General features: G+C 43.1%; 1 protein-coding gene across 1 annotated transcript in view; it reads left to right on the plus strand.

Moving 5' to 3' along the window:
• LOC132407330 (centrosome-associated protein 350-like) overlaps positions 1–25,156 on the plus strand; it is a 171,492-nt gene that overhangs the window by 87,902 nt on the left and 58,434 nt on the right. Inside the window, exons 13-16 of the mRNA XM_059993673.1 lie at positions 274–403; positions 18,904–19,049; positions 20,809–20,873; positions 23,369–23,505. Coding sequence (XP_059849656.1) covers positions 274–403; positions 18,904–19,049; positions 20,809–20,873; positions 23,369–23,505 — 478 coding nt within the window. The remainder of the gene's footprint in view (positions 1–273; positions 404–18,903; positions 19,050–20,808; positions 20,874–23,368; positions 23,506–25,156) is intronic.

Genomic DNA, 25,156 nt, shown 5'->3' on the forward strand with positions numbered 1-25,156 from the left:
TTGTGGTAACTCTTGCAGGCTGCCCCCTCCACATCCTGAGGTTGTATTGTTAAGGCAAGTGGCACATTTCACCGTGTCAATGCTTCGAAGTACCTGTGATAAATAAATGAATCCGAATCCGTTCTCTGAAGAGCATTTCTGGCTCTTTATGACAGTCTAGTTTGTGGTTGCTTCAAGCATGGCCCAAGCCCAAGAAGAGTCTCTGCAATCATTTGTTAAATTTACTGATCCCAATCTTTCCATGCCTGAATCGGTGAATTTACTTCATCTTAGGGTTGGAGGACCAGAGTGATGATGATCTGGGGACACTCAGTAAAGGAAAGCATCAGCCAGAAAGGAAAACCAATGTGGATGAGCCTGCCTTTGATGCACCCCAACCTGCAAGTGGGTCCCTGGGCAAAAGGTAACGCATGACAGACAATCATTGAAGATGTTTGCTGTAGCGATCAGCTTCTACACCCAGTGCTTTAGCAATATGTCCTGGTGTGGTTTGGCATTGATGATCTCCTTAAGATGCACTTATAGATGTTTCTACTATGCATAAGACATAGTAGCATCAATGTAAATCATTCTGGTAGCATGTGATAATTGAAATAACTCTAGGCTATTGTGCATTGCAGCTGAAGACCACGTCTTAGCGTGATGTAGCACTTGCATTCTGATGCAAGGATGTTGACCTGAAATGTCATCTCTGTTTATCTCTCCATGGATGCTGCCTTACCTGTTGAGTATTTCCAGCATATTCTGTTTTTATTTCAGATATCAGACAGCTAAAATTTTTTAGCTTTTGATTCCGACGTATTTTACAGCCAATAAACTACCTGAGTCAGTGCCGGTGATGTTGCGGCATCCGCACCAGACTTCGGGGCGAGAGGTCCCGGGTTCGAATCTGGCAGGCTCCTTGCACCAGGTCCGCCCATGCTGGGCTGTGCATTGAGCTCGCAACTCGGCCTCGTAAAATGGACCAACAGCAAAGTTGCCGCCCGATGCACCAAACGAGGTGTGGCAGGAACTACGTACTATATAAATTACATCTGAAATGTGTTCATTGTCCTGTTAAATGCTGCAGTGAGTCTGTACACAGCACAAAGCAATATGACAATGATTTCGGTACTGTTGCCTGAGTGATACCTGTCTCAGGTGGCACTTGTGAGGGAACCTACAGTGGCCACAGGTCATTGATGTATCAAGCAACTTCTGTCCTACCTGTGGTAAAATGTGTATGCCCCACATCGGTCTCAACAGCCAGCCTGAAACCCCAGTCAAAATAGGCATCCTTCACACAAGAGGCTATCTAAGAAGGTGAAGACTTCAACATGAGTGACAGACAGACATATTTTATTGATCCCGAGGGAAATTGGGTTTCGTTACAGCCGCGCCAACCAAGAATAGTGTAGAAATATGGCAATATAAAACCATAAATAATTAAATAATAATAAGCTAATCATGCCAAGTTCAGGACCAGCCTATTGGCTCAGGGTGTCTGACACTCCGAGGGAGGAGTTGTAAAGTTTGATGGCCACAGGCAGGAATGACTTCCTATGACGCTCAGTGAGAGTGGGTGGCAGGAGTACGGTGAATGGGTTGGAGGCGGGGAGGGGTTGGCGAGAGGACACAGTGAACGTGGTGATACCAGAGGAAACAAAACAAGGGATTGATACAGCGAATGCATCAGGAGTTCAGTGTAGGCCTGTTTCCATGCTGAAGGATTCTGTGAGTCTGAAACTTGGGGGGGAAATTCAGTGTAAACTATTCAGATTTACCAATGGAATAAGGATAAAATGAACATTTTATCAGGAGGAGTGAATATGTCTGTTAATTGTCAGGAATGGAAAAGTATTTCCTTTCGAAGTTTGATGAACTTGGAAATTCTGATATTCCAGTGATTTCGGGACTTAATGCATGAATTGGGTTTGGTGTCGGTGCGTCAGGTCACCGAGGATGTTTGTGTGCAAACTGATGGGTATGTTTCTCTTAATTATAAGCAACAACAGCCACACTTCAATGACACTTTATTGGTGGTAAAACAATTTGGAATCTCTTGTAGAGGTGAAGGATAGGAAGTAATTGTGAATTCATTCTTGAGGCTGTTTATTGAATGTTTGCAATATGCACGTTGCCCACAGGGTGGCAGACCAGCACTATATTTTACCCTTCTTCGCACAAAAGTCCAGGACCTGTTCCATTGATACAATTCCCGCTGCTCATTTTACTTCAGGAACACCACAAGTTGTTTTGGTTTACGTTACCTGGTTTATAGAGCTATCCTTGCCTTTGCTGTCAAAGGTGGCTTCCAATCTTCTATTCTCTTTGTTTTGTAATTCTGTGTGATCTTACAAATGATTCTGTGACCTTGCCGCCATATCCCCTTGTGCGGTCTTAGCAACCACTCTGGCTACACATCACACAGACCAGACCTTGCTCTGCAGTGTCTTTGACTACATCATGTTGAGGTACAAAATTCCATAGCGGGGAATTCCTTAATTTCCTTGCCCCCCCCCCCTTCCTCTCAGATTCTCCTCAAATGCTACATTTGGCCATTTGCCTGAATAGTTTCTTTCGTTATTTGGAGTGAAAATTAACTTGGAGTGAAGAATCTTACAGGATGTGATCTGGGGAAGGGCGAGGGAGTTGACACAGGAGCTAAAGTGGCTGAATCTTGGAGACACAATTGACCAAAGATGCTGGGACAACATGCAGGAGGAGAGGTTAAGGAGGTATTAGCTTTATTTGTCACATGTACATCGAAACGTACAGTGAAGTGCGTTGTTTGTGCTCTCAACCAACATAGTCGGAGGATGTGCTGGGGCAGCCCACAAGTATCGCCAAAGTGGCATGGCCCTAACTTGCCAGCTCTAACCCGTATGCCTTTGGATTGTGGAAGGAAACACTTTCATGGTCACGGTCATATACAAACTCCTTATAGGTAGCAGCAGCATTGAAGCTGGGTTGCTGGTGCTGGTAAGCCTTATATAGCCACTATGCCAGCCACTGTGGAAATCAGTGAGCTGCCAGCATTTGTGGAGGGAACAAGACAGCCAATGGTTCGGGTTCAGACATTTTAGCTTTCGTTCTAATAAATTACTTCTGAAGCGTGATCGCTGCAGTACTAGACATCTTGCACGGCGTGTTCCCGCAAGAGGCAATGACCAAGTGATTTACTTCGGTACGGTTGAGCGATAACACGTCTCGGATGCCACTGGCGAGAGAAGCTCTGCAGACAGTGAGAGTGAGAGGGCTCTGGACTCTTCGTCCTGTCCATTCGCCCCCTAACACTGACTGTCCATTGCCATCGATGGATCTGTCTGACCTGCTGAGTTCCTCCAGTGTTTTGTGTTTGCATGTCTGCTGGCTGCAAAGGCGTGGAGAGTTGTTGGATTGGGCTGGTGGGGGTGCGTGTTTGCTTTTTGTCTGTTTTTATTGGTAGGGACATCAGGTGAGACTTTAAGGAAAACTGAGAATTGATGAGCCCCTTGTGTTCAATGCAGCTTCAGTGTGACAGACAGAAATCTCAATACACAAGAGCTTCACTTTCTGTGTTGGAGATGACCTTCCTTGTGAAGCACAGCTTATTTATTTATTGGCAATTGATTAACTGGAAGATGAGTTTTAATTGATATCCTGATGTCTATTAATCACTTTCTCTCTGGGTTCTCCTCTCCTCTGTGTAAATATTGGTTACAGTTCATTTCCTTCCCTCAGGGACAGAGATGTAACATTCGATGAACTCTGGTCTTCTCCTTGAACGGCCATTGTGTGGACTATCTCCTGGAACATCCACAGCTCCCATTTGGAGGGGTGGTTTGCCCCAAAAATGTGGACCAGGCTGAGGTACAAATGTTGGGGGAAATTCCCAGACATTGGATTCCTGGACTCTCTGCCTCTCCATCACCCACTCCCTTCAACGTGTTGTGCCTTTTCTAGCAGTTCCTGCTGTTCTGGCTCCATGGGTGATGCCCAGCTTCGCAATCAGAAGGTTGTGGGTTCAATCCCAGCCCACAGACCTCAGACGCTCATTCCTGGGTGTTGAACAGCTTCAGTGCTTAGGGAGCACAGCACTGTCAGACGAGCCATTGTCTGGATGAGCTGTCAAATCAAGCTTCAAATTAGGCACAGAGGAACCACAAAGCCATCCTTTAGGATTTACCCCTCAGGCGGAGGACTCAAAGGACAACTGATGTGCATTATAGGCAATAGCCTTTTGTCAAAACTTGTTCCATAAGTCCTCAGAACAAAACACAGCCATCATACACTCAGTGGCCAGTTTATCAGGTAGAGGAGTGGAACTCAGTCTGCTCTTCTGCTGCAGTAGCCCATCCACTTCAAGGTTCAACATGCTGTGCACTCAGACATGCTCAGACTCCATTCCACTGTTGTATTGAGTAAGTGTCAACTTTCTGTCAGTTTGAACCATTCTCCTCTAACCTCTCTCATTAAGAAGACATTTTCTCTGCGCTTTGAATGTTTTTCTGTTTTTAGCTCCATTCTCTGTGACTGCTAGAGACTCCCAGGAGGCCATCAGTTTCTGAGGTACTCAAACCACCCTGCCTGGCACAAGCAATCATTCCACGATCAAAGTCAATTACATCACTTTTTTTCCCCATTCTGTTATTTGGTCTGACCAACAACTGAACCTCTTGACCGTGTCAGCATGTTTTTATGCATTGAGTTAATGCCACCTGATTGGCTGATTAGATATTTGCGTTAACTAGCAGGTGTACAGATGTATCTAAAAAAAGTGACCATTGAGTGTATACACTTAATATTGAAACGCTCCATCATTTACCTCTCGTTCATTAGCCCTGAACGTCAGCTCATCTGTTTGCTGTTGTCCTTTATTTGGTGAAAGTATTACAACTTGAACCAGAGCAGATTCTCTGAAGGATTAATCAGAAGCTTAAGGTTCAGGCTGGAGTAGAGAAGTGCATTAGCATCTATTTAATGAAAAAGCCTTTCTCTGTCTGGAGATTATTGGACTGAACACAACAGCAATTGTGACTTGGGGCGTAATTTTGTTCTTAATAGGTGGTGGTTTGTGCTTTATGAAAGTGGCTTGTGTAACAAGTTGAATTACATTATTGCTAATGTTGAACTGTACTATCCCCTGCACTTCACACAAACTAAGGTGCTGGGAAAACCAGGAGAAGTTTAATGGCAGGTGTGGTGGCAGAGCGGTTTCCCCTGACTTTCTGCGTTGCTGATCGTCACTTCGACTGTCTGGACAGAAGCATCTGAATCAGTGCATTGCCCGTACTCGCCTCTGGTGGAGCGTCCCCAGATGTCTCTGGTTCCTAAGCCTGTAAGATGCAGGTCCGTGCTGTTACCCTTCCCTCTCCACTTTTCCTCCAGCCTCAGGAATCTCACCTGTTTTCCCTCTTTACCCGTGCTCCCTTTTGTGACAACTTCCCTGCCACCTGGAAGTCCGCCCCAGTTCTGACCTAGTCCTCTGATCTGCCTTTGTTGAAATGTCAAATTGCATGTACATTTTCAGTCCACTAGAGATGATGAGAGCATCACCTAATGGCTGTGCTGTGTGTCTACACTCCCACCCTTCCAACGGTGTCAACTGGATAGCCCCATAGTGGGCCAAATGGTCTCTTGTAATTAGTATTGGCCTCTGCTTCTGCCAATGGCCTCCTGATGTGTGCTCCACTTGATGGACTGACACGTGTCAGAGGGGCTGAAAGGCCAGTCCCTGTTCTGCTCCTGCTCTGTAACTGGGGGTGGCACAGCAGTGTCGTGCTAGCAGAACACTATTACAGTGCCAGCTACTCAGGTTTAGTTCCCGCTGCTGTCCGTAAGGAGTTTGCACATCCTCCCTGTGGCTGCGTGGGTATCTTCCAGGTGCTCTGGTTTCCTCCCACATTTCAAAGAACACAGGGGTTAGTAGGTTAATTTGTCACGTGGTGACAGCGTGGGATCATTAGGCCACAAGAGCCTGTTAATGTGCTGAATCTCTAAATCAGAAAAATAAAATTTGAGTAAGTGTGGTTGAAGGGAGTGGTCCAGAATCAGGAAATGGCTGGAGCCTTCGAACAAAGACACTTCCGCTGTCTGAAGTGAACACACATTGTCAGTATATTGCTTTTTAAAATTGATTCAAAACAACATAATCTTTCTTTGAACCAAAAGACCACTTAATGGCAGATCAGTGAGGGTTGAGGAAAGAGCTTAATAATCTTAACATCACATACTACTTCCCTGGACTGGTGATGGTTTGTGTCTCCAGGGCTTATGTCATCAAATTAATTTCAGTAAGAGAGGCACTGAAGTGAAAGGTTCTTCTACTAATCTGCTGAACACTTGGGGCTGCTTTTCTCAGGCACCAATAAATTCGTGCAGATTTTTTTCTGTCTATTAATATTTTTAATGCATATTCCCCAAACAATAGATATTGTGATGCTTAATACCGCAGGAGATCAGTTTTAAGGAGATTGTTTGATCGCTTACAACTGCAGTTGGATTAGACAGTAGAAACACTTGCCCCAGATTTTAACTCACCAGCTTCCCCCTTCAGGGATCAAGATCACTTACGCTGTCGGCTTTATTTTAGAAACAGTCTGCGCCGGCACTCTTACCAAATTGAGTGTTGATGCTTGGGCTTGGAGCAGGCAGGCTCTGAAGAGGAGGAGAGGAGACAGTGGTAGGCACTGGAGGGGAAGGGAGGACAAGGAAGTGGGGGAATGTTGGTCAGTTCAGGAATGATCTCAATGTTGTCTGCCTGGAAAGTGATTTAAAATGAAACAGTAATCATCTTTCCTTGCCACCACTGAACATTGATGGAAGCTGCACAGTTTCCTCAGCCTTGCACAGGATTGACTTGGTTATTGATCCAGAGATGACAGTAGGTGGATTCATAACTCATGACACCACATTGCTCATCCAAGCCATTTGCTATTTGAAGTGTTCCTGGCTGCCACGTCATCTTGGCAGAGCTGGGTGTGAATTGTCCCTGAGGACATCATCAATCAAAGTGTTTGTTGTGGGTGCTTGTTGAGCTGGTATGGTCCATTCAGACCCGTGTATCTGCACGTACTCACTAGTTCCCTGAAAATGAGAGGTTTTCATGATAACAGGAACAGGCTTCATCTTCCTTTTGGTTCTTCGTGGAATCTTAGGACGCAGCCAGGCACTGCCCATTTCCTGAAGGAAATATCCATTTGTGGCTGTTCCTCCAATCCCACACCCTCGAACGTTTCTTTCCCCTTTTCTTCAGCAATCACTTCTGACTTTTAATGGTGGTTGGCAGTCCAACTTAAAGGTGCATTAGCGCCACCAACTGGACTGGAGTGTGGTGTGGAGAGTTGGGAAATAAAACACTGACTAGTTCTTTATCAAATGAATACTCAATTATCCCCAAAAGCCCTATCGATTGTAAATAATGAAAGACAATATTGTGGATTAAAGTCGCTTCCATAACTTAGTAAAGTTTTTAAAATGAAAACTATCAACCCCCAAAGCTAGTAGTGGAGCCTGCATTTGCTTTCTTTCAACCTTGTATGCTTCATATTGTAAAATAATGTATTTAACTGTTTCACAATGATGACAAAACCTACACACCCCAGAATGATGTTTTCCAACAAGATATAAGGAATAATTAAGCATAGTATGCCTAATTCTAAATTGAGTCAATATAATTCTTTCCCTTCTTGCTTTAACCCTTTTTCTCCCAATCAACCCAACATTTTTATTTATTCTGTAAAGGAGTCTCCCCTTATGCCCATTATCTTACAGGTCTTGCCATAATCCCCTAATTCCTAGCCCCACCAAACCCTTAGCTTCTGATTTGCTAAGTGTTTCAGCAAGCACTAACAAGAACTTGAGCTACTCTCCACTCCATTCTGTGGCCTCACTCCACTGCATCTCCTGACGACGCCACCCCCACTCCTGAATCCATCCCTCCCCATTGACTCCAGTCCCCTCTAATCCCACCACACATAGATCTGTGCAGCAATGAGCTCAGGAGGGAGTTTGTGAAAGGGGACCTGGTTTCTCAGTGTCACACAGTGTGGAAACAGTCCACATCCCACATCCCATCCATAAAACCCTCTTTATTGTCCCATAGTCTCATCTCCCACACACCCTCTGAACGGTATACAGTGATCAATTAAACAGCCAGCCAGCCATAGGAATTTGGGATGTGAGTCCTGAGGAAGACCACACAGTCACAGAGCGAAATGCCACCAGAGACTGGATTGAACCAGGGTTTCTGACGCTTGAGGCTGCAGCTTCACCGGCTGTGTTCCTGTGCCCTGTTTCAGTAAATCAAACGTACTGATGTTATATCGTGGTTGAGCTAGTGTCACTTAGGTTTGTTAAATGGCTGTTGGCATTAATGCCCTTTGGTCCAGTTATAAATGAACCAGTTTTATTGTCAGACCTCCAACATGAAAGAAAAGCTAAAACCCAACTGTATCGAACCAGCACTGTGCATTATCTCAATGTGTCTCCAAACCACATTCCAGCCTAAATGAGGTGACCAGAATTCATTGCCCATTGATCATTTCCTCACCAGGCTGGCCTTTGAGCTGTCAGAGTCCATGTGGTGAAGGTAATCCCACAGTAATTCCAAGATCTTGACCCTGAGCACAAACGGCAAGAGAACTCTGTTCCCCATTCTCTACTGCCTTGACCTTGCCAATGGAAGGTCTAGATGAATCTGATTTAGGTTCCAGGCACATTGCTACAGTGCTGCTTGTCCTGTAGGGAATACAGCAGATGGCAAAATGGCATTGACCGTGTTATTTTTTACAGTGATGTTTGTGAAAGGCCTCATTTGGAGTATTGTGAGCAGTTTTGTGCCCCTTATCTAAGAAAGGATGTGCTGACTTTGGAGAGGGTTCAAAGGAGGTTCACAGAAAATGATTCCAGGATTGAACAGCTTGTCATATGAGGAACGTCTGGGCCTCTGCTCACTGGAATTCAGAAGAATAAGGGGTGACTTCATTGAAACCTGTTGAATGCTGAAAGGCCTCGATAGAGTGGAGGTGGAGAGGATGTTTCCTATGGTGAGGGAGTCTAAGTCCAGAGGACACAGCCTCAAAATAGAGGGGCGTCCTTTTAGAACAGAGATGAGGAGGAATTTCTTTAGTCAGAGAGTAGTGAATCTGTGGAATTCATTGCTACAGGTGGTTATGGAGGGTTATATTTAAGGCAGAGGTTGGTAGATTTTTGACTAGTCAGGGCATGAAGTGATACAGGGTGAAGTCAGGAGATTGGGACAGAGAGTGGAAAGTGGATCAGCCACGATGAAGTGGTGGAGCAGACTCGATGGGCCAAATGGCCTAATTCTGCTCCTATATCTTGTGGTCTTATGGTCCTGTCTCAGTGGCAAGGGCACCATCCACTGGTGAGTAGACAGCAGTGTATGAGAGGAGCCCTTTGTCACGACAACACTGTATAGTGGAATGTTGAGCACAAAACCCTCTGCCCAGCTCTCAGGATCTCACAACAATACCATGCTACATATTCTTTTCTTAAAGAAGAAACATCTAAAATCTATTTCTTTTAGAAATAAAACAAACTTTTAAGAGACTCCACAGCGTCAAGTTTCCAAACTGCTCTCCTCTTTGAGGAGGTATGTATAAATTGAGTTCTCCAATATCTTTCATTTAAAACAGAACTAATGATGTGAAGCGAATGTTAAAAATGAAGGCCAAACCATCCAAATTTGCGAATCTCTGCAAGCCCACTGGGGAATTCAGGGCCCAGTGGCTGCGAATCCACGAGTCCCCTGGAGGCTGGGGGCCAAAGACTACCTGTCCTGGGTTGGAGGACTGGGTATGTGCGTGGGTGGTTGAGTGGGAGAGGGGAAGGAAAGGGACTTTGTTTCGCTGTCGTTGCTAGGTATGTTCTGTTTTGTTGTGTCTGGTGTTATTCCGCTGAGGTTTGTGGGTATGCTATGTTGGTACCAGAATGTGTAGCAATATTTGCATATCTGTGGGTGTGTTGGTTGTTAATGCAAACGCCACATTTCACTCTATGTTTTGATGTATGTGTGATAAATAAATCTGAGTTAAAGTTTGGGGCAGATTAGATATAAGTAAGTTGTTCTGCAATGGCATCAGTTGAGAAATCCAAAACTTGGGGTCAAAGTTGAAAAAAATAGACTGCAAGAGTTTCTGAAAGAGAGTTGATTAAGCTGTGTGGCTGGTGGAATTTTTTTCTCTTGTGTTAAAGCTCACAAGGGGATGGAACAAGCAGATGAAGAGAGTGGAGTGGAAGTAAGATGGAGACTGAGTGGGTAAATATGTTTAGAATTATTTGCTTATATGTTTGGTTGAAGCTCCTGACACTGGTGAGGCCTCTTCCCATGTTATAATGGTGTTGCTATTTCTATATATTTAGGACAGCGCACAATCTGTTAAGCTCTTTTGGCTGTTTTTGTGTTGTTCTGTGCCAGGAAAGGAACAGCTTATTACTGCAGAAATGCAATGAGATTTATATAAGCCGATTGTAGCATAAAACATGTTGACAGCTGTGTTTCCATGCAATTATATTCCTCTGGTGTGAGCCAATGCAGGCAAGAAATGCTGCTCTCCCAGAAGGTCACTGCAAGGTTTGTGAGTGCCACTCCCTGTCCGGGAAAATTAATCATTAATGCCCTTCAGAGTTGTGGCTCTTGCCCATGGGGTCTCGGGCTGTGAGTGGGGGAAAAGACCTTCTAAGGACCTAAGCACCACATTCTAGGCTGATACTGCAGCAAGTGCTCCGTGGTGGCTAACTGCACCCAAGACTTGGGTTTAATCCTGACCTTAGACGCTGTCTTTGTGGTGTTTGCCCATTCTTCCAGTGACCACGTGGGCTTTCTCATAGTGCTCTGGTTTCCTCCCACATCCCAAAGACGGGCGTAAGTTGCACCTAGTGTGTAGAGAAGGTGATAATGTGGAGACAATTAACAATGAAATTAATGTAGGGTAATGAATACCGGCTTCCAGTCGGGTACAGGTATTGATTATAACCAACGTTTCGATGACAAACTCTGCCACCTTCATCAGGGATGATGCCTGAACTTGTCTAGTCCAGTGGTATTTATACCCCCCCCATAGTCCATCCCTCCTGATTGGTTAGTCCTCATCCAATCAGGTTTTATAGGACATAGAACATAGAAATCTACAGTTACAATTACAGGCCCTTTGGCCCACAATGTTGTGCTGACCATGTAACCTACTCTAGAAACTGCCTAGAGTTTCCCTAGCGCATAGCCCTCTATTTTTCTAAGTTCCATGTACCTATCTAAGAGTCTTTTAAAAGACCCAATTGTACCTGCTTCCACCCTGCTGCTGACAGTGCATTCTATGCACCCACCACTCTCTGTGTGAAAAACTTAACTCTGACATCCCCTCAGTACCTATTTCCAACCACCTTAAAACTATGCCCACTCATGTTAGCCATTTTAGCTCTGGGAAAAAGCCTCTGACTATCTACCCAATCAATGCCTCTCATCATCTTATACACCCTCTGTCAGGTCACCTCTCATCCTCTGTCACTCCAAGGAGAAAAGTCCAAGTTCACTCATCCTATGATACACCCTCCAATCCAGGCAGCATCCTTGTAAATCTCTGCACTCTCTCTGTGGTATCCACATGCTTCCTGCAGTGAGGTGACCAGAACTGAACACAGTACTCAAAGTGGGGTCTGACCAAGGTCTTATATAGCTGTAACATTACTTCACAGATCTTGAACTCAATCCCACAGTTGATGAATGCCAACTCACCATGAGGCTTCTTAACAACACTGTCAACCTACGCAGAAACTTTGAGTGTCCTATGAACACGGACCCCAAGATCTCTCAGATCCTCCACACTGCCAAGAGTCTTACCATTAATGTTATATTCTGTCTATAAATTTGACCTACCAAACTAAACCACTTCACACTTATCTGGGTTGAACTCCATCTGCCACTTCTCAGCCCAGTTCTTTATCCTATTGATCTCCTGCGTAACCTTTGACAACTCTCCAGACTATCCACAACACCCCAAACCTTTGTGTCATCAGCAAACTTATGAACCCACCCTTCTACTTCTTCATCCAGGTCATTTATGAAAATCACAAAGAGGAGGGGTCCCAGGACAGATCCCTGTGGATCACCACTGGTCGCTGTCCTCCATGCAGATTATGAACCATCTACAACCACCCTTTGCCTTCTGTGGTCAAGCCAATTCTGGATCTACAAAGCAAGGTCTCCTTGGATCCCATGCCTCCTTTCTGATTGAGCCTTGCATGGTGAACCTTATCAAATGCCTTACTGAAATCCATATACACTACAACCACTGCTCTCCCACCTTGGATCAAATTGCAGTTCTTATTTAGAGCGAGACCTTTGTCTTTGTTAAACTTCTTTTCCTCTAGCTTTATTTCAATGGCTTCCTTTACCAGGTAGTCCCAAAAAGAATTTTAACAAAGGTGAAGATCTCGCTCTAAGGCTACATCCACACTAGACTGGATAATTTTGAAAACGCCGGTTTCACGTAAAAACGATAGGCATCTACACCAAGCATTTTTGAAAATACCTCTGTCCACATTAAAACAGGTATTTGGGCAAATCTCCTCCAACTGGGCATGCGCAGGACACATCTACAGAAAACAAGCGACATGTTTGGTGTCGAATCTTGCAGTGAAGGTGCGTGTTTGTGCAGTTACAGACTAGAAAAACTTAAAATGAAATTGCCAAACGACAGACAGCAGTTTGCTTTCACACAGGAGGACTTAAAACAAAAAAAAACAAATACTGGAGCATATGGAGGCAACTGACAGGGAGTTCACAGGCAGTATGACCCAGCTGACAATGAACATTGAAAAACTGACTAACTCGGTTGCAGTACAAAACACCTTGTTAAATGTATAAAACATGTCTGCATCAGTGTTATCTTGTATTTCCATACAATGTTACATTAGGCTGTTACACATCTATTGTCAGAGAAGTACTTGCATAAATAGGTAAACCACCTTCATACAAGCAAGGACAGGAAACAGGGCAAAGTGAGTATACTTATTTATTCAGTAAGTTATGAGTCAAAGTATTTGGTGAGTACATTTCTAACTCTTCTGGCTTCAGTCTCATTGCCATCTGTTCTGAAATTGTTAGGATGTGTGGGGGGTTGAATTCAAGAAAACAATGAAATGCGCCATCTGCTCCGGCACGTCATGACAGCGTTTCTAGATATCTCCGGTTACCCCATCCACACTACTCTTGCCCAAGCAGCATTTTCAAATTTACACACTCTGGAGGGCGTTTTAGAAAAGCTCCATTTTCAGGGGAGGAAAACGCCATTTCAGTGTGGACAGAGGGTCAAAACAAAGAGAAAAACTTCGGATACAGATTTATCAGGTCTAGTGTGGACGTAGCCTAAGTAATAACTGGAATTCAATTGTAAACAATGTAGGATAGTTGAAACTTGATTGGATGAGGACTAACCAATCAGGAGGGGTATAAATTCCACTGGACTAACATGCAGCAAGCATCACACCTGATGAAGATGGAGGAGTTTGTCTTATGCTTGTCATTTGCATATTGTTGCTCATGGAATCTTGGTGTGTGGTAATTGTTGTTGCATTTCCCAGAAATCAATATGCTTGGAGCATCTGACAGTGTACAAGGAGTGTTCCCTGATGCATGTCTTCTTCCTTTGATTCAGACCCTTCCACTGGCCAGCTCCTTGCAAGACCAAATCCCATCCACCTTCTCCCATTGGATCCCAACTGGTGGCACCTGACTGCTGAGGACCACAACCATTGGCTCTAGATGAAGCTCCAATTAAATTCTCACAATTGATTCACTGGTGACAATATGTATTAAAGATATATTAACACTAAATTGATTTTCTGAACGCAGTCATTAAGTAGGGTCATTGTCCAACGGAGAAACTGGATTGAAAAAGCCCTTCTGCCCAAGTTTCCTTAAAGTGAGGAACTGTCTGTGGTCCACAGCATTGTATTTCAAAGTGGGCATGAGTTAGCAGCTTAAAGAGCCAGCCAATGCATGACCTTGTCCAAGGGTCTGAATCAAAGAAAGAGCATTTCCTCACACTTTTAAGATGCTTCAGGCAAAAAATAATTTTAAGTTGCAGAGAACTGGGAGGAACATTGAAAACAAAGGCAATGACTGTGATGTGGACGAGATGAAGAGACTGAATGATATAAAAAGCCTTCATCCCCTCATAGACTGTACCAACATCATTGGTCTCTCAGTTTCAGTTGGTCTCTATCTTAACACAGCATTGCATTTGTTTTCTCTTCTGTTTTTATCCTCTGCAACAATGATTTTGAACAACCTGAAACATTAACTTTCTTTCTCCTTCTGCAGATACTATATGGCCTGCTAAGTATTTCCAACATTTTTAGTGTGTGTTTGTATCCAAGCTATGTTGCATGATGAAGTTGTTATGAAACCTAAAAGACTTTTACATAGACCATTTTGCAACTTCAGGATATCCCTCTGAGTTGGAAAACAACACCTCAGAAAACCAGTCATTGTTGGGAAGTAGACAAACATGGCATTCAATTGCAATATCACCCAGCTACCGGTTAGCAAAACTACAATTCAGTTCACTGTTAGAATTAGCAATGGAATTTGCTGCCCTCTCTAACACTGTTGGAAACACCAATGGAACAGGAAATAGACTCTGTATTCTTGTGTAAACTGAGAGTTGTGTATTTCCTTTGTGTGTTATTGTCAAAGATATTGTGACAATAGATTATGTTTACCATTAGAAGACGTAGAAATTGATGTGGAAAACTTTTAGATGCTACAGATAAAACTGTGGAGCTGTTTTGTGTTGTCACTTTACGCACACATTTATGTAATAATTATTTTATTTTATATCTTTCTCTTCCCATCACATTACCTTCTCTCATTTTCTGATAGTAAATCCATTCAGTCTGATTTGCACCTTCTCAATAGTCCTTTGCCCAAACAGCTATTCTTCAGATCTAAACCTTACCCAGATTTTTCACCCAGACAGCTATCTCACCCAACACAAACAATGATGAGCTACATGTGCTTAGTTAAGTTTCCAGATGCAAATGATTCAGAATCCATGTGTGTTTGAGGATATGTTGTATTTGTGAAGAGTAAGTTAAGACTTAAGGAACACACACCACCAACAACCTTGAGATGCCAATGCACATTCAACCAGGAATCATTTCAGAAATTGGACTTGTTCATAAATTATTATGCAGATAACAAAATGCATATGTGAACTGGTTTTAAACAACAACTTTCATTAATATGCACCTTTTAATGAAGAAAATATCTCATGATACTTCTCAGGAGCACTGTCAAATGAAGGCTGGACAATGTAAGAGTCACTGAAATGTTTTCCTCACTTTGCCTGTGAAAGATTTCTGAACAGCCCCTGAAGTAAAGTGCCTGTAGTGTGAGCGTCAATGTGAGGTTATGCCGGCTAAAAATGGCTTGTGAAAACTTGTACCTCTGACATCCATGATGGCCAATGCTTTCCACCAACCAAAGCAGAGTGTTGGCAGATAATTGAGGTGCTACAGAATGTACACACTCAATGCCAGTGTTGCCAGTTTTATGGGTGAAACCCTAAGCTAAGCACTTTACACAACCAACCATTTTCCCGTCTCAATATTTTTTGTTAACAAGTGATCAAATGTGTAAGACAAATATGAAGACAGAGTAATTTCTAATTTAGCACATTCTCTACTTGAATGAAACTTCTGTTCATGAAGACTCTGGGAAATTCCTGGAGGTTTGGCCATCCGGCTAGAGTCAAAGCACATTCAAGCACTACACTGGCATTTTTCCTTGATTGAAGAATAGACAATGTTTACTGCTCCAGCACCTCAGAGCTACTCGGCCATTTGGAGGATGGTTTGTCCTCCTAATCCATACCCACAGAGAGCTGGATTGAGACTAACTCAGAATTCATCGGAAAGAAGATGATTATCTCTTCCTATGTTATTGCACTGACCTGATCATCTTCAGTGAGGGTGACAATACAAAAAGTGTTGAGGGGTGTGAGTGATGTCATCTGAATGAGTCATCATCTTCGTCATCATTACATCATGTGGGTGATCATGGTCTTGACCATGACTATTCTTGGCAATTTTTTCTACAGAAGTGGTTGCCATTGCTTTCCTCTGGGCAGTGTCCTTACAAGTTGGGTCAGCCCAGCCATTATCAATACCCTTCAGAGACTGGTGTCAGTGGTTGCAAAACCAGGACTTGTGATATCCATCAGCTCCTCATTCAATCATCCATCACCTGCTCCCATGCCTTCACGTGACCCTGATCAGGGGGGCTAAGCAGGTGTCACACCTTGCCCAAGCATGATCTACAGGTCAGCAGAGGGAAGGAGTGCCTTACACCTTCTTTGTTAGGAATGTATCTCCATTGCACTACCTGAATGAATAGTCTTAGGTAAAAAGATCAGTTTTGGCCATTGAGTGGGGATTTTAGAAGAAATTCCTTTTTCAGAGGATCGTTAGCACGTGGAGCTCACTTATTGTCCAGAGTTGAGGCAATTATCAGATTGGTACAGATGGAATCTCAATGACTCTTCACACAGCCTTAGACCATCTAGACAACACAAACCCTTGCGTCAGGATGCTGTTCATCGACTATAGCTCAGCATTTAATACCATCATTCCCACAATCCTCATTGAGAAGTTACAGAACCTGGGCCTTTGTACCTCCCTCTACAATTGGATCCTCAACATCCTAACCGGAAGACCACAATCTGTGTGGATTGGTGACAATATCTCCTCCTTGCTGATGATCAACATTGGTGTACCTCAGGGGTGTGTGCTTAGCCCTCTGCTCTACTCTCTCTCTATATCCATGACTATGTGGCTAGGCATAGCTCAAATACCATTTAAAAATTTGCTGATGATACAACTATTGTTGGTGGAATCTTAGAAGGAGAGCAACAACCTTGCACTCAACATCAGTAAGACAAAAGAGCTGAATATGGACTTCTGGAAGGGTAAGATGAAGAAACACATACTAATCCTCATAGAGGGATCAGAAGTGGAGAGAGCAAGCAGATCCAAGTTCCTGGGTGTCAAGATCTCAAATGACCTGACCTGGTCCCAACATATCGATGCAGCTATAAAGAAGGCAAGACAGTGACTATACTTCATTAGGAGTTTGAAGAGATTTGGTATGTCAACAAAAACACTCAAAAACATCTATAGATGTACTGTGGAGAGCATTCTAACAAGCTGCATCACTGTCTGTTGTGGGGGTGGGGTGGGGGGGAGACTGCACAGGACTGAAAGAAGCTGCAGAAGGTTGTAAATCTAGTCAGCTCCATCTTGGGTACTAGCCTATAAAGTACCCAGGCCATCTTCAAGGAGCAGTGTCTCAGAAAGGCAGTGTCCATTGTTAAGGACCTCCAGAACCCAGGGTATGTCCTTTTCTTACTGTTGCCATTGGATAGGAGGTACAGAAGCCTGAAGGCACACACTCAGCGATTCAGGAACAGCTTTTTCCCCTCTGCCATCCGATTCCTAAATGGACAATGGACCTGTGAACACTACCTCACTTTTTAAATATATATTTCTGTTTTTACATGACTTTTAATCTATTCAATATATGTATACCATAATTAACTTAATTAGTTAAAGTTAAAGTCTGTCCCGAGCCTTATAGGCTCATCAGGCCGGTGCTTATACTGGTTTCCGTGGCGTGAAGCGACTGAGAGTACGAGACACCCCCCCCCCTCAACAGATAGGACGCCAGACTATCGCAACGTTAACCCCCAGCATTTTGCAGGTACCCATTTTCAGCTGGGTGGACTGGAGCAATGTGTGGTTAAATGCCTTGCACTAGGACACAACACGCTGCCTTGGCTGGGGCTCAAACTCACGACCTTCAGATTGCTAGTCCAATACCTTAACCACTTGGCCACGTGCCACAATTAACTTACTTATTATTATTTTTTTCTTCTTCTATATCATGTATTGCATTGAACTGCTGCTGCTAAGTTAACAAATTCCATGACACATGCCAGTGATAATAAACCTGATTCTGATTCTAACCTTGGAAGCAATAATAATTTTTATTCCAATGAATTCTGAGTTAGCCTCAATGCAGGAATGGACAAAGAAGGCCAAATCATTGCATAAGTGTGAAGAGCATTGAAAGGGAAGCTAGGGAAATAAGAATAGGTGGATGTCAAATGGCCAAGGAATCATTCAACACTGGGCCCATTCCAATCATGAAAGGCTTAGCTTGTTCCAGCAACAAGAAAGCTGCTGAATATCTCAGGCAATTTCTGCACTGAACACAGGAAATCGGGTAATTTTTATACATTTTCCATCATCAAATTCAGGCTTCATGTGGCTACTTGATCATCGTATGGACTGCTCTAGTGATATTCACCAGATTGTCCCTGGGCCTGTGCAATGAGATCTCGTGTTGAGTTTTCCTCTGAATTGAGCAGGACCCGTTTAACAGTTTTCAATTGCAATAACTGCAGGAGTATGGCCAAGCCCCGCAATACGTTATACTGAGTTCATTGCTCTCCATTTTGCATGATAATACATTGGTAAATTGGGTTATTGTTATCACATATACCAAGGTGCAGTGGAAAAACTTGTTTTGCATACAGTTCATACAAATGAACTCACTACAACAACATAATGAGGTAGTACAAGTTAAACCAAAACTGAACGCAGAACAAAGTGTTACAGTAATATATGATAATAATAGGTAACTATTACAGTATGTATAACTGTGTCTGCCTTGGTGTGGTCTAACATTCTGACAGGAGTTAATCAGACTTGAATGGGAAGAGAGTTGCCTTGAGCTTAATAACCAGCTTGGACCAATTGGCCTCAATGTTTTATTTCTATGTGTTTAATTTTGGTGTAGTTCTGTTTTAAAGAATGAGAAAATCTTTTCTATGAACAATTCTTTGTTCCCCAACTTAGAGGATCTTGGGAAACAGGCAACATGCAAGATGGCAACAAACCCTTGATCCAAAACAGTCAGAGATTGAGCTCACATTGGTCATCATCCAGGACCATACCCAACTCGTTCTCGGGAGACAAGGAGTCCGTCACAGCCAAGGAGTGTGGTGGGTATCTCTGGCACCATGGCCCTTGTGGGTGGAGGAGATCTGTGGTTAAAGCCACCATCAGAATCTGTTCAGAATCGTTGTCACTTTTATCTGAAGCCTGTAGTGGTTGAAAGTGGAGCATCTGTGCAGTTGTGGGAAGTAGAGACCATAGGTCCATTAACTCCAAAATATACTTATTCTTTAACTTCAGTCACATATAAGTACATTATCATCATGTCCTGTGTCATGTGATGGAGGCGATCATAGTCTTTGACCACGATTGCTCTTGTCAAGTGTTTCTATAGAAGTGGTTTGCCCTCTTCTGGACAGTGTCTTTACAAGATGAGTGACTCCAGCCATTATTAATACTCTTCAGAGATTGCCTACCTGGTGTCAATGGTCGCATAACCAGGACTTGTGATATGCACCAACTGCTCATACAACTATCCACCACCTGCTCCAAGGACTTCACGTGACCCTGGCCAGGTGGAAGGGTGCTACATAGATGCTACACCTTACCCAAGGGCGACCTGCAGGCCTTGGTAGAGATGTATCTCCACCCCACCACCCATACATAGAAGTACACCATTGTAAGTAATGGCATCTTGTCCATATTAACATGGGTATACTTGAATTCAATTGCTTTTGCCAGAGGGTTGTTAAACTTTGACAACCCACTGAGTGGAATTTTTATTTTATATAAAAATTTTGCTTATGACATAACATGCAGGCCATGCATACTCAGTTCCCTAAAGATGAAGTTGGGGAGCTGGCAGAGAGGAATTTTAATCTACATCAAAGTTTCATCAGAACAAAAGGCAAATAGATCTAAAAAGGTATTTGCCTGTTAGAGAAGCTGCACAGCAAAAAAAAATCCCTTCAGGCTTCAAGTTCTCTTTTATCTTAATGAATAAGCTCCCTCTACCATATTCTCTTTTACATAAGGCACTAACACATGTTCTGCTGCAGATGGATATTTTGCATAAGGGGCCTTTGTAATGTATAGGTCTTCTCTTTTTGTGTTATTAGATACTGGCACTAAAGCTGCCCTAAATCTCTATGCAACACACCTATTGTAAAGTCACCCAACTGCAGGGAAAATGATCCTGTTTTAGAAAGACCATACTTAAGCAGTTGGATGGCAAGGTGGAGATATGTCTGTACCAAAGGAGGCGCGAGGCTCCCCTTCCCTCTGCTAGCCTGCACGTCGTCCTGGGGCAAGGTGTGGCACCTGCTTCACTCCCCCGTGAAGGATGACGTGAAGCCAGGCAGACAGTCTCTGAGGAGTATTGATAACGGCTGGGCTCACCCGTCTTGTAAAGACACTGCCCAGAAGGTGGCAATAGCAAACCCTTTCTGCAGAAAAATTTGGCAAGAACAATCATGGTCACGGAAAGACCATGATCACTGACATAATACAACACGGACATAATGAATGATACTTAAGAACAAAGCTTGCTAAAATCCCATTTGCTCTCTTGCATGGATGAGAAAGATTTTTAGAAGTTCCGTGATGCTTACCAATATTCATTCCTTATTCAATATTAACAAAAACAGAATATTTGTTCACTAACTGTGGTTTTATGGGGACATGCTGTGTAGAACTGGCTGAGATTAAACTTTTAAACTTCTAAGGTACTCCATTGTATGTCAAGCACCAAATGAGGGGCTGGAGCTGCGGAAGGCTTTCTGCAAGTATAAACTCCATCACTGTTTTGTATTAAACATCACAACTTTAACCTTGCTCTTAATTGTCTATTATTCTGTAATTTGACAGGTATCAATGAACGCAGCTGTTATTACCTGAGCTCTCAGTCCCACAGAAACTCTCACAGTGGGAAGGTAAGACTTTCCTCATTCATGGCTCCATTACTACAACTTCAATATTAAGAGTCATTTTCCATTTGTTTTCTCCCCAACCCTTTGAAGATTTGACTGTTGTCTTTCTAATTAACACCTACGTTACTGCTCAGCAAAATGGCAACATGGCTGCTTCTTTATTGCCTCACTCTAGAGCAGGGATCCCAACCTGGAGTCGTGGACCCCTTGCTTAATGGTGTTGGTCCATGGCAGGTTGGGAACTCCTGCTCTAGATACTGCATGTGCTCTCATCCTAAACTGTATGTTCCACAGAATTCTTGAAAGGGAGAAGTGTATTTTCAACTCCTCCATTAACCATGACAAGAATGCAATGTCACTACGCCACATCATTGAACCCATGGCTTCTCCCAGAAACCACTAAAGTCTCTGTCAAAATGATCCCAGGTCAAAAACCCACTCAGGATGTAACTGGGGCTGTCCAGAGTAGATCACTAGGAACTGTCCCTGTGATAAACTTCTGCAGAAGCTTGTACCATTGACACCCAAAAATTGTTGTTTTTTAAAAAAATTTTCGTCCATTACAAAGGCTGCTCGGGGGAATATTTCTCTCCTTCCCATGTCAACAGCCTTGCTGGATGCTCGAATTTCCTTAGTGATGGTGAGGTAAATACTAGCTAAGTGCTTACAGTTAGTGCTGTACCCAGCTACCCTCTAACTCCCAAGAAAACCTGTTTACACCTGTTTAGGTTTGGCTGTGAAGTGAGGGGCTGTCAGGAACCCTGATGGGATGTAGGCGGCATGTCAGAAGACTGAGAAATAAATAACACAAGGAGGGGGAATCAGAGGGATGCAGTAGAGGAAATCTGTTTAAAGTCAGGGGAACTGAGAATGGGAAAGAGAGGTTGGACTGTGAGGAAAAGAAAAAGAAAAATGGAAAAGTAAAACAATATTTAATTAGCCAAGGTGACTGGTAATTCACATGATCCTTCTGTGCCAGGAAACAGATCACATATATGCTTTGACAGATTCCTCGATGTAATTCCTCACGGTTCAAAACAAAACACATGGTCAATCAACAAAGGCAGAGAAGCTGCTGATTAAATGTTTCCAGTTTCTTGTATCCTTTTGACCTTCCGACTTGTTCAGCAAAAATGCTGCAGATGCTGAAGATCTGAAGTAACAACAGAAAGTGCTGGAAGTACTCAAGAAACAGGCAGCATCTGTGGAGAGGGAAATGAAGTTAACATTGCAGGTCAATTAGTTTTCATCTGAACTGGAAAAAGTTTGAAATGTGAAGACAAAATAAGGGTGTCGACACCTCAGCTGTCCCTTTCCTTTCATGGATGCTGCCTGACCTGTTGAATTCCTTTAGCAGTTTAGTTTTCATTCTAGATTCCAGAATCTGTAGAATTTTGTGTCTCCAATGCAATGCTTGTGTTAGAGTGGTGAGCAAGCGAAAATGGGGGCCGTCTGACTGAGGCAGGGTAGAGACTGCTGGTTGATCAGAGTTGATCTGTATTTGTATAAATAGGAAATTAAGGAGAACAGGGGTAGGAAAAAAAAACACAATACTGGAATAGTGAAATAGAAAATGTTGCTAGAAATATGAAACCGAACAGACTTCTCCTTTGTTCAGGGAGCTCCTGTGGAGGGAGAAGAATGGAGTCAATGTAACGGATTGACGACCTTTCATCAGAACCAAACTCCCAGACAGTTACTGATCTTCTTGTTGATCGTGCTGATCTTGCTTCCACAGCAACACCCGCTCTATGTCTCTATCCGCCTCTCCACTCCACCACAGATATTCCCTTTCTTCTCACAATCTTCACTGCAGCATAAAACATGATTGATTTCTGTCTTTCCCTACTTCTGAAGGAAGGATATAAACCTGAAGTAAATCAATATGTACTGACTGACCTACTGACAATGGCACGTTGGCCTTGGTTGCAAATGGCTAGACACTTTAGAAAGGGAGGAGTATTACTGCAGTCATACAGGGTGTTGTTGAAGTCACACATGGAAGACTGTGCTATTTTCATTCCAGTGGATAAGAAAGGATATCCCATGTTGAAGGCAGTCCTGTGGAGATTAACCAGACTCATTCCTGGGAGGAGAGAGTCAGCCTATCACAAGTGGATAAAGAAGTTTGGACTGTATTATTTGGGGTTTAGAATGAGTGAAATTTTCTGAGCATACAAGATCCTAAGAGGGTGGATGGATGCTTGGATGTTTCTCCTGAAATCTTGAACAAGGGACCATAGTTACAAGTAAATGGGATGGTCATTTACTGAGGTGTATAGGAATTTCTTCCTGCAGACAATGGGTGAATCTTTGGAATTCTCTACCTCGGGTTGAGGGTGGTGATTTCTGGAGGTGAGATCATTAGAAATATTTAAAGAGAAGGTAGAATTTTTTTTTGAAATTTGAGGAAGCTTTCTCAGTTTGAAGACACTGTATAAATACAGTTGTTGCTGCATTAATCACACATAAGCTAAATGTGATGCTTTCCTTTTCAGCCTTTCGGTGATTCCAGGACTGCAATCAATCCCAGGAAAGTGACCACAAATGAGATGGTGAAGAGAAAGGAGGACCCAGTGACCCAGAGGCTAGCTGAGCTGATGAAACAACTCCAAGAGGAAACTGAGGAGTTAAGGTGAAAGAGAGGTTCTGGTTTGGGGTAGGGACCTTACTTTCTTCTGTATCCTCCATTTTATTTTGAAAGTTTTGGCCAGTGGTAGGCATTTCACAGTTCTGAGGTTCTGGGACACACTGAGCTGGGAACTGGCCAGGGGGTTACTTTAAATTCCTTGTTGGAACTATGTCCAATGCTTGTTTTACACTCTTTCAGTCTTTCATGGTGCTTCATTAGTTGGGTAAAACACCACCATTCCATGCAGTCCTGAAAATACCTCACTAGAGACATGGGTTCATGTGACCACTGTCAACTGGTGAATCCAGTGGGATTCATTCTTAAAGCTCAGGGTAAAGGTTATACTTGGATTCATATCACCAATATTGTTTCCATGGATTAGTTTTGAATTTCCCTCTCCCTTTTTCTCACCATGTATTACTTGGGCACACTCCCACTGGGTTGGCGAAGACTGAGAAGAGAAAAGGTTACTGTTTTGAGTAATTGACCCCACTGTGCTCACCACACTGTAGGCTGTGAAAGTCCTAGAGACAGAACAAAAAGTTTTACTGGAAAGATTCCAGGGATAAAAAAGTATTTCAGTCTGAAAGTTAGACTGTAGAAGCTGGGATACTTCTCCTTAGGGCAAATAAGGTTGAAAGGAGATTTGATAAAGGTGTGTAAGAACTAACTGGTTCCAAATGTTTCTATTATTAAATAACCTTATCTACTATATACACATTAAAATATACAGTGCTGATTGCAATGAGAATGTGCTGGGAACAGTCTGTAACTTTCACCATGTGTCAGGAGCCAAAGTAGGATACCTACAACTTGCTGACCCTATAAAGGAGGATAGTACAAGCTTCTTTAGGTATGTGAATAGCGAAAAAATAGTTCAGACCAAAACTGGGCCATGGAAGACAGAAACAGGTGAATTTATTATGGGGAACAAGGAAATGGCAGATGAGTTGAACAGGTACTTTGGATCTGTCTTCACTAGGGAAGACACAAACAATCTCCCAGATGTAATAGTGGCCAAAGGAACTAGGGTAAAGGATGAACTGAAGGAAATTTATATTAGGCAAGAAACGGTGTTGGATAGACTGTTGAGTCTGAAGGCTGATAAGTCCCTGGGACCAGATGGTCTGCATCCCAGGGTACTTAAAGAGGTGGCTCTAGAAATCATGGACGCATTGGTAATCATTTTCCAATGTTCTATAGATTCAGGAACAGTTCCTGCTGATTGGAGGGTGGCTAATGTTGTCCCACTTTTCAAGAAAGGAGGGAAAGAGAAAACAGGGAATTATAGACCGGTTAGCCTGACGTCAGTGGTGGGAAAGATGCTGGAGTCAATTATAAAAGAGGAAATTACAACACATTTGGATAGCAGTAGAAGGATCAGTCCGAGTCAGCATGGATTTATGAAGGGAAAATCATGCTTGACTAATCTTCTGGAGTTTTTTGCAGATGTAACTATGAAAATGGACAAGGGAGAGCCAGTGGATGTAGTGTACCTGAACTTCCAGAAAGCTTTTGATGAAGTCCCACATAGGAGATAGTGGGCAAAATTAGGGCACATGGTACTGGGGGCAGAATACTGACATGGATTGAAAATTGGCTGGCTGACAGGAAACAAAGAGTAGCGATTAACGGGTCCCTTTTGGAATGGCAG

This window comes from Hypanus sabinus, chromosome 18, assembly GCF_030144855.1.
Source record: "Hypanus sabinus isolate sHypSab1 chromosome 18, sHypSab1.hap1, whole genome shotgun sequence".
Classification (NCBI taxonomy): domain Eukaryota; kingdom Metazoa; phylum Chordata; class Chondrichthyes; order Myliobatiformes; family Dasyatidae; genus Hypanus; species Hypanus sabinus.